The 10,361-nt window shown below is 39.2% G+C and overlaps 1 protein-coding gene across 1 annotated transcript; it reads left to right on the top strand.

The window, feature by feature from the left end:
- Positions 1-289: 289 nt before the first annotated feature.
- On the top strand, positions 290-7,682 carry ndufa10 (NADH:ubiquinone oxidoreductase subunit A10). Its single transcript, XM_034574604.1, has 10 exons — positions 290-448; positions 2,209-2,377; positions 2,648-2,863; positions 3,090-3,176; positions 3,399-3,520; positions 3,779-3,858; positions 4,087-4,141; positions 4,254-4,339; positions 4,649-4,757; positions 7,499-7,682. The coding sequence occupies exons 1-10, from the start codon at positions 374-376 to the stop codon at positions 7,565-7,567; spliced, it is 1,068 nt and encodes a 355-aa protein (XP_034430495.1). The 5' UTR covers positions 290-373; the 3' UTR covers positions 7,568-7,682.
- Positions 7,683-10,361: the final 2,679 nt, after the last annotated feature.

Below are 10,361 nucleotides of genomic sequence, written 5' to 3'. Positions count from 1 at the left end.
TCTATAAATATGTTTTTTACCTGTGCTCTATATTGTATATAAGGCACAAATAATATATGTAATAATAATTACAATATAAATGATAAAAACAAGGCAATATGTATATTTATACATATATACATTGTCATACACCTACAAATCAAATAGCAACACATTTGCATTGTTATTTACTTTGATAATTTTGCTGTTTAAAACAATTAGTTTGCCTCATAAAAAAGAAATAGATTCAGGCAAATGACTGGCCACGATCTGACGTATTTAATATGAGACCGTAGTCGCCAATGGCCCCCGACTGTGACGTATAATTCACTCGCCCAAAGCGCTAGCGGAGATTCCTGGGTCAGACAGGAGGTTGTGTCTCTGGAGGTGGATCATGGCTCTGAGGGTCACTCGCCTGGTCATCACGTCCGGAGCCGCTGCTCTCAAAGCGGTGAAGGCAGCTCAGAAGGTGAGGAAAGAAAACACGGCGAATATCATCGTTATTTGTCCTCCTACAACGTTTCAATTTCACAAGGACAAGCGAAGCTAACCAGCTAGCCTCCCGGTCGTTAGCATCACAAGCTGTCAACCACAACCCAGACACCCACTGGTTTGTTTATGATAATAATAATACTTCTGTCACAGTCTGTTCACAGCTGACCGGACTTTGAAGTAGTGGAATGTTTCATTATCAACGTCACATGTAATCTCGTTAACAGCAAAAACACCACGTAGCTACTCCAGATGTGTTGCTAGCGAACTTCATCCAGATAGATGTTATATTTAACTTCTTGTCAGGCCTATTGTTTTCCTCAGTTTATTTACGTCGTTCATCACATTTTATGTTTTTTAATTGTAACTTGTTATCTACAATTTCTAATCGCTTTTCTGTGTCTCGGCTCCAACTGGTCCAACATGCAGCAGCCTGACTTTTAACTAACACAGGTCATACTTCTTCATTGATTACCCATACAATGTAGAAGAGATTTCTAGATTCTTCTAATTACATATTAAACACTACACAGGCTGGCTCCTCATTATATTTCTGAATGATTGTGTCTCCTGCACACGATCTCCTATCTTCTGACCATCCCAAAGTCAAGATTAAAAACTAAAGGTGACATTTTGTGTCATGACTCCCAATGTTTCCCCTTACTTATAAAAAGTGCACAGTCCGTTAACAGTTTATTTATTTATTTATTAAGTAAATATTTTAACTTGGTATAGTCCTTATGGTTCCATTGTTTTTGTTTCTGTGTAGTTTTTTTTCTTCTATTGTTTTACTCTGTTATTTTCTTTATTTTTATCTCAACGATTGTTTTGTACAGCACCTTGTAACTTTGGTTTTCAAAGGTGCTTTATAAATATAATTTTACTCACATATTTACACGTCATTCGGCACTGTTGTTTTTGTATTGTCGTCCTCTCTCTGATGTCTTTAAGTAGTCCCAAGTGATTGTTAAAATCAAATCCATATATAAATCAAATAGAGAATGTAACCTAAACAGCCATTGAGTTCATAATCACTGCTAAAGTGCAGGCAGTTGTCATTTAATTTGGCTCTGGTTGTCTACTCTCATCGATGTCATGTGGGATGGACAATATATTAGAACTATTCTTCATTATAGAGCAAGACAACACCTGTCAACAACGTGAAGTTGAATCTCCACCTCTCTCTATTAGTTTCAATAAAATGAACCTTATAACCTTCAGTCTTTCTTTCAGTCTATATTTTTCTACTTCTACATACAATGAACAAATTTTAGTTGTTTTACCATATGTTGTGAAGTTTAAAAACACCCAAGACAATCACTGTCGGAGATAATTTAATTACTTAAAGCAAATCACTTTAACAGAAGTCGTAAAGGAATGGTTCTGTTTTGAGCTTTTTCGTCCATTTAAGCAGCTGATCACTGTTACCATGATGACAAGATGTTTCATTTAGCCATGTAGTTTGCATCAGGACTGGTTTATCAAGTGTGGTTTGTGTGGTAAGCTGAATTATTGTAATTCTTAGGTTTGGTGTACCACTGAAACACAGTACAAACTGAAATGTCAAAGGCCCAGTGGTTCGGCAGACATTTTATTTTTAGGCCCTTGTCTTGTAACGGGACCCGGTATCTTTTATCGTTTTAATACTTAAATTATGATTATGATTACAATGGGGCGTATTCTGGTCGTTGTTGGCATCTTGTTTTCAGTGTGTTTTGTTTTTTTGTTGTCATCCAGGCAGGTGTTCACACAAGCTCAGTGAGAAGCCTTCGTTATGGCTGGTGGACGTACGCACTGGGTGAAAGGACAACACCTCGGTTTAACAGATTCAGCAAAATCATCTCTGTGGATGGAAACTTGGCATCAGGGAAAGGAGCGCTGGCCCAGAAACTGGCTGACAAGCTGGGTAAATATCTCACAGCAGATTGATAAACTCTCCCTGCAATCAGTTAGTATAATATTATTCCCCAGCCAAGATATTGGATATAACATTAACCCTAATAAAGATATATTCGGGCATTTTTGGGGGGGAAATGTGCAGCTGATCATCTTGGTAGCAGGTAAATAATTTGATTATTGGTGTATATATATGGCCAGAGCTACTGAGATATTTCAGTTGGAGGACAATGTGGGCTGTATTAGTGGTGCCTACAGTAACATACAATTGTATCTGCAGGGATGCACTACATGCCTGAGCCTGACACTTTCTACCTGGACAAGATGACGGCGGAGAAGGAGCCTCTCTCTGTTGACTTCAATGGGATGTGCAGCCTGGAGAAGTTCTACACAGACCCCAAAGCTGCTGATGGGAACAGCTACAGGCTGCAGCTGTGGATGTACAACATGAGGCTGCTGCAGTACTCCGACGCCATCGAGCACCTGCTCACCACAGGTATCACTCACACAGAGTTTGTTTGTTTCTTTCCTTTGATTAATTTAACTAATTTACTTGGCAAACATTAGATTTGTATTTGTTTTAAAAATCATATTTGTGATTATCATGCATTGATTTCATGCTATTGACAGATTCATTTTAGTAATAATAAGTAATAATAATATTTCCTGTTTGTTGTTAAGGGATTTAAAGTGTATTAACAGCATCATTCTCTGTGTTTAAGGCCAAGGCGTGATCCTGGAGCGATCCCCCTTCAGTGACATGGTCTTCCTGGACGCCATGTTCAAAGAGGGCTACATCCGGAAGGAGTGTGAGTCTCAGTGTCACTAATATTAAAAGATGCAGACAAATAGTCTTTAACTTCCCATTAAACCTAGAAATGATGTAGTTAATTAAGTATTAGACAGAATTGTCTTTCTTTCAGTTAACCAAAATATAGACAGCAGTGTTTTCCTAATTCTATTCTGTGTATAAGAAAAACAAACTGTGGGACACACCATACTGTTCTTTTTACACATTTCTTGGTTTGCAGGCGTGCAGCACTACAATGAGGTGAAGGGCATTAGCATCTGTGAGTTCCTGCCGCCACATCTTGTTATCTATGTGGACCTGCCAGCTGAGGAGGTGCAGAAGAACCTGAAACAGAGCAGCAAGGTAACGAGACAAACTCATTGAAAACACAACCGTACACAGTCATATCTGTAAGACACAGTGATGATGTCAAATATCTGCGTCCTGCTCATTAACCTTCAATAGAGGGAAGATTATTCTATTTTTAACTGGAACAGTAACCGTAATCCAAGTAACAGTCACCTCAGACGATTGAATACACTCATCGGAGATGACTGGGGTTAGTGTGAATTTTAGGCTTAGAATAGTTCACTAATATTAATTAAAAGTCTTTATTCTCAGGCGCATCTTCAGAGTGTTCCTCTGACATACTTGAAGAGCATTGAGGATGGATACAAGAAGTCTTTTCTGCCCAAAATCAGGTAAGAAAAACTCATTAGATACTGTCAAATGTAATGACTGTAAAGATGGATGACATGTCAGCTCCCTAAAAGTGGAGCTAAACATCTGGATCGCCCCCTGGTGGCTGGCTGTAGTATAGGTCTTGCACCCCGACTAGTCCACATAAGTGGTTTAGACATGGACCAAACAAAAAATATATTAAAAAAAGCGAAATATTGACTGTTTGCCTGTGTTTTATTGTAATTTAGTGAAACATCAGAAGTTCTCGCTTACGATACAACCCAAGCCCAAGATATCGAAAAGGTAAGAGTGTATTTGACGGTAGCTGCTTGAATGATTATTTCTATGTTTAATTACACCATAAAACTTATCAGCTATTTTTCTAAACCAGTTATTTACTGTGTGCTGTCCACAGATGGCAGAAGACATCGATTATTTGAAGTTTGAGAAAGGTCCCTGGTTGGATCAGGATGACGTCACCTACCACCACATGAGGATGTTGTGAGTTCCTCATGAGTTTTGCATGTTATCACATTAAAATGCAAATTACACAAAGGAGCATTTGTCCCACAGGTGAAGTTGGATTCATACAATTTGCACAATTCACACTGTATTACACTCTCAGTCTCTCAACCCGAGGTGAATTATGTAGAGAACTGAAAATGCAAATTTGCTCTAATTGCTCTAATTACCCTTTGTGTGCTGCGCTTAGTTAATCTATTCTGCAGAGCAGGTTTTCAACATATTGCAGAAGCTTTTTTTTTTTTCATCTCTCTTCTCCTCTTTATTTTATTCTCTCTTTTTTTGCAGCGTGGAAGACAAACAGCAGGTTGCAACCCTGACCCACATACCCAGGTTCCTGCCAGAGATAACCATCGGGGCCCACGACTACGATGAAAAATACTATTCTTATAAATCGGTAGGTTGAGACTAAGTATTCCACCTGGCAGCTTCACTGTCATTTCATGTCTCTGTTTTTCATTGTGTGAATAGCATCTTCACAACACATCCACCCCCTAGCTTTAAGTTGAAGTTCTTATTAAACAGCAAAATGGAGAAAAACATGATTTTGGTGACTGTGGCATAATTGTATGCCACCAACAAGCTGGTCTGAGTGTTTCTGTAACTTTCTGGGATTTTGTCTATCGTTTAACCAGAAAACATTCGGTGTGTTCTGCTGTTCTGTGGACAGTGACGTGTTGTTGAATTGCGAGGTCAGAGGAGAACGACTGTGATCAGAATCCTCACCAACCGCAGCAGTAAAATATTCACTGTAGCACATCAGTGATGTTTCTGCTCTGTCAGTGACACTCGGTCAGTTTGCATGTTGTGTTATGTTTGACAATGAGTTCAGAGCGCTTCAACAGTATTGCTATGGTGATCGTCATGGATTGCTTGTAGAGTGCACATTCCTGCTGCAGGCTATTCCGCTTTTTCGACAGTTGGTGGCAGCAACGTGCAGGAAAATTAAACTATGTGGTCACAAAGGCAAAGATTTATAGACAAGTGTCGTTGAAGGTTTTAGTCGTACGTATAGTAAAACCTTCACTGTCATCACGTGATGGCTGCAGGAGCACGAGGGAATTCAATTCAGCTTTATTTGCATAGCCCCAAATCACAACATACATTATCTCATGGCACTTAACATCAAAATCGAGACCTGACAGTATTACAGAGAGAAATCCAGCAGCTCCCACGATGAAACACCCAGTGAAAAATGGAGAGAAAAAAAACCTTCCTCTCAGCAGGATGGAATGGGACTTGAGGACAGTGTGTTTCCATGGAGATGGACTGAAATGTCTGACCCTGTTATTCCTTATACTCCTTAGTGTTTTCCTCAATGGTTTTTGATACATGCAGGTCTGCTACATTTCATAGTAAGCATTAAAGATATGGTCACAGCACAGGGAAATTTCCCCTTTTACATGAGCTGCCAAACGTTTTAAGATGTTCACATTAAACTGAGTTTCCTCACATCACAGAAGGACACAAACAAACCTCCAATTATAACAAATCCAAACTAGAACTCAGTAGAGTGCATATCTCCGCCAAGGCCCAGCAGTCCCCTTATTAAACAACAGTTAAATTCACTAGAGGAGTATTGGAGTAATCCTGCTCACAAACAAACAGACGAAAACATAACCTCCTCGGTAGTTGTTCTGCTTAAGTACATATACCAACATATTCTGTTCAAATAAAGCATAGAAAGAAAGATGCACATTTGTATGTTTTAAACAGTAGTTTTTTAACGGTTTTTCTGACAAAGATGCTTGCACCTCTCCATCATAGACAATAAATACAGATGGACAACATGACTCCTCCCCTAGAGTGAAGCCAAAGCATCTCAATACCCCCCTGGTGGCTGGCCACAGTGTAGGTCATAAACCCCACCTCCTCCATGTTAGCATATAGGACATGGCCCAAACTAAAAAGTCAAAGTCGAGTATTTTTTCTCAAAGATATTTTAGGTTTGAATTATTTGATGCTACGAAAACGGGGTAAAACATCATGATTGACAGCTGTGACGGACTCGCGATTGGTTGAGTGCGTTTATCGGCTCCGAATGATGTCATTGGCACAAGCGGGCAGCGTTCGTATCCAGGATGTATTGGTTTCCTTTCTGGATAGAGGGAAGAAGTGAGGATGCATTGCCCATCTTTATTTAGTATATGAAAAAAGCTAAATTTATACATATGATTCATATAATTTATTTCGTAGTTATTTTACGTTTTCGCAGATTATTGATAACTTCCTTAGTGAAGTTTGCTGAGGTCTGAGACACTCGTGCACGTGATGGATTGTGGATGTGAAGAGTCCTCAGCTCACACGGGGTTCTTTGTGCTCATTAAGTTCACGAGTCTGCGACTGTGTTGAAGTCCTGACATTACTGGCGGACACGCTGCCCTTTTGTTTGGCGTTTTGTAATTACCCGGCGATAACTTATCTCCTCTATTGTGTCGAATGCTTTATTAAAAAATTCACATTATCGAGGAATCCTACCTCTGTCGAAGTCGATCCATACTGTTCTTTTTCCTTTTATTCCTCCACCCTCTGTGATGCAAAGCCTGTGCAGCACTGTCAGCATGATTGAAATCATTTTCTTCCGCTGAAATATTGAGCGACTCGTAGTTACAAGAAGGCAAATGTCAGATGTGGAATATTCTGCGGGGCTTTTGGTATCATCAGTCTTGGAGGGAAACATTTGGGTTTGACCTTTTCTGTTTATTGACTGGGGACTTTTTTTTGTCTCCCCTGCTGCAAAAATCAAGCTGCATTATGCTGCAGGAGGCTGTGACCCGACATTTTGTCGTAAGCCTGGATCTCCATGGAGAGAATGAGAAACTGTGACACGTGGCGGCGTAATGTTCCTCTGCACATTTGAACCAACAGATTAAAAGTCACCGAGGATATTTGCAGCACTGGTGCATTGCAGATTCCATAGTAAACAATAATGAAAAATGCAGTTTGATAGTTGATTACTCATTACTTTACTTATTAAACTGTCTAAACAGAGCGATTTCCTGCTGATTAAAATAAACATCCGCACTATTATACTTGTAAATCAAAGTCTTTATATTAAGTATTAATAGTGTCTCATTTGATACTGTTGGTTTTAATGTTCAGTCTGGTTAATCAACTTTGTCTTTTTTATCCCTGTAGCTTCCTGGGAAGAAGTACTCTCCTGGATATAATGCAGATGTTGGAGACAAATACATCTGGCTGAAGTGAAGGAGTTCACAGGTCCGAACTCTGGACCACTCGTCTAGTATTGATCCAGTCGTCCTCTGTTGTACATCCCCAATAACATGTATGTATTAAAAGAATAAATTTTGAATCTAATGAATGTCTTGTCTTTGTTTAAATTATATAAAATATAGAAGTTCTTCCATAGTTTACTGTCGTTCATTTTCTACAAGTGTCCACAGGAGGAGGTAGATGTAGTTATTTAATACATTAATAAACACTTAATATGATGGTGCTGTTAATCATTGAAATCAACAGCATGTAACCTTTATCGAGTCTTTTTAACTGTTCAGCTTTACTCTTCAACTTGCTGGACCGGATTCTGATAATTGAAGCTGCGACTATCGCTCAGTTCCACTCTTCTCCCAGGAGATCGTAATGAAAGAGGAAACCTTCTCCATATTCAGTCACTGAACCATCATTTTAATCAAGCTGCTCGTTTAAATTTAAAGAAATTGTGTAGTGTTGCTTCAATGTTTATATAGTGCTTACCAAAGCTAAAATGAGGATCTTAAAGTTTTCCCAGGATAGTGAAGGTTTATTCAAAGTTTAAAATTGACCATGTATTACTACATTTATAATTACTCTTTCTACAAATGCTTTTATCCAAAGCTACTTATAAGTGGAGGACATTTTTTTTAAAACTCACAACATTAGGCGCAACATTGTTTTCTAAGATTAGACAGTTGACACATCTCTCTTCATTTCCTGACATCACCTTACTTTCCCTCTCAGCACCATCATCACCAACATCCGCCTACTTATCTCTCAGCGAGCTTTCAGCCTCTCAAAGTTCAAGAACGTGTTGCTTCTGTTAAGTCTACTTATTTGGCCTTGACTTTTATTTTGAAGGACCAGACCCAGAGCCCTTATTCTTTGAAAGACTTGATTCGTTTGTGGTCCTCTTTCTGAGAGGGGCCGGGGTTGTAATCAAGAATTGATCAACAGCACAGATACGGGGATAAACTGGGCTCAGCCGCGCATGCAGGGGAATCGGGCGAAATCTCCAGTGACTAGTTGCTTCCCGCTGTCAGATCTTAGTGAAGATCTCACTCAAGTGAGTCCTCATCATCTGGCTCAGCTTCCTCTTCATCACAACAGGCTGTTACACAGCTCCCACACTGATCCAGCTGAACAAGACTGAGAACAGGTCACAACACATCCAACATTTCACATGTCCGCAGCGCTGGGGACTGAGACACAAGACGACCCCTGAGGCTGAGCGAAGAAGTGATGACCAAGAAAACAAGATCATAAGAAATCACCACATTTGAAATAATTATAAATAATATAAATATACAATTTTTAAAATATTCAATGTTAAATCACATGAAACATAAATCACATAAATATTTTACGATTACGTGATCGATAATGGATTTTTGGGGCCGATGCTGATTTTAGGGCAATAATACTGATATATTTTTTTTCACTGTTGCTTTCCTCTAGTGTGTTTTTTTTTTTTTTTTAAATATAAAAGGTTTGCAAAGTCTCCTGAAACACCTTGTCAGTCGTCTGGATCACACTTCTACGTCAGTGAGACATTACATTAGCATAATGCACCCCCCAGCAGCTAGTCTGGAATGCCCCCTAACAAAGTCAGACAAAACATTTATTCAAATGTTAAAGGCCGCATATTGAACACTGTGTTGTGATATGCAAGCCTTGCAACTATGGCAGCTGAGAAGGTCAATCTTGTGGAAGAAATCTCAGATTTAGATGACGTGGATTTAAATACATATTTAATGCAGAACAAAGTTTAGATTATTGCTGATTGAAACCAAAAACCCCACCAGGATGATTTGAAACACAATCAACTGGGAAATTCTTATTGTTTTAATGATAATCTCATTTTAATACTTTAAAAATACGCTCGATGTGACAATCTCTGCTTTAATCCATAAAATAAATTCAAATTAAATAACTATGATCTTATTGTATAAATATAACTTCTTCATAAAATACTTTTGACAAACATGTCCTCTAAAATCATCAATTGATGTGAACGTTTAACAGCAACTGCCACATTTGTGCAGACCTTTAGAATCTATTGTGTCACTGTCTTTTTAATATGTCGGGGTTTATATACATGTTTCTGCTGATTGGGTGACACCTCTGACATGCCCACAAAACGAGAGAAAACACACCTCCCACTGTTTCCAGAAAACATGTCAATCAACCTGAAAGTCGAAGGAAAAGTGATACAAAATGTTTTGGAACTGAAAGGGACCCAGGTAAAGTGAGCGTGGACATTTCCCTGGACCATTTATAGCAGACTGGGCTTTCTCAGGAGAGGGGCCTTAAAGAGACAGGAGCTAAAACCAAGTGTTTGAGACAGAGGCTGAAAAGAGGAGCTGCAGCGATGGATAGTCTGAGGACAGTGTTTTCTGAACCTTAGAGCATGAAAACCTTTTCAAGTAATAACACTAATTAAAATGATCAACCTGAACATGTCAATAACATGAACAGTTTACAAGATTTGAGGCCGAGGCTGAATCCTGATGTTTTATTTGGCTCTGTCTCAAGGGGCCACACTATGGTCGATTGGTTTGACCCCGACAGGCCGGAGCTCCTGCAGAGACACAGAAAGAAAACACAAGGTTTCGAGTTCAGCTTTCATGTGCTGCTGTAGAAGCGATTTGCATAATCCTTTAATTAATGTGAGTTGCGAGTGGCTCGATGCGTTTTCCAAAGCCGGTTGAGAGAGCGATCAAAGCTGCACAATCTGTAAATCCAGACCGGAGACAACGACCTGCCTGGTCTCCCCTCAGCAGAACAA

This window comes from Hippoglossus hippoglossus, chromosome 21 (assembly GCF_009819705.1).
Source record: "Hippoglossus hippoglossus isolate fHipHip1 chromosome 21, fHipHip1.pri, whole genome shotgun sequence".
Taxonomy (NCBI): domain Eukaryota; kingdom Metazoa; phylum Chordata; class Actinopteri; order Pleuronectiformes; family Pleuronectidae; genus Hippoglossus; species Hippoglossus hippoglossus.
This window is presented reverse-complemented; position numbering and strand designations above follow the sequence as displayed.

Bases quoted from the DNA above. Each gene is read 5' to 3' on its own strand.
- ndufa10 (XM_034574604.1), top strand. From the start codon at position 374: ATGGCTCTGAGGGTCACTCGCCTGGTCATCACGTCCGGAGCCGCTGCT. The intron at 449-2,208 runs GTGAGGAAAGAA...GTTGTCATCCAG, and splicing joins CGGTGAAGGCAGCTCAGAAG to GCAGGTGTTCACACAAGCTC. The intron at 3,859-4,086 runs GTAAGAAAAACT...ATTGTAATTTAG, and splicing joins TCTTTTCTGCCCAAAATCAG to TGAAACATCAGAAGTTCTCG.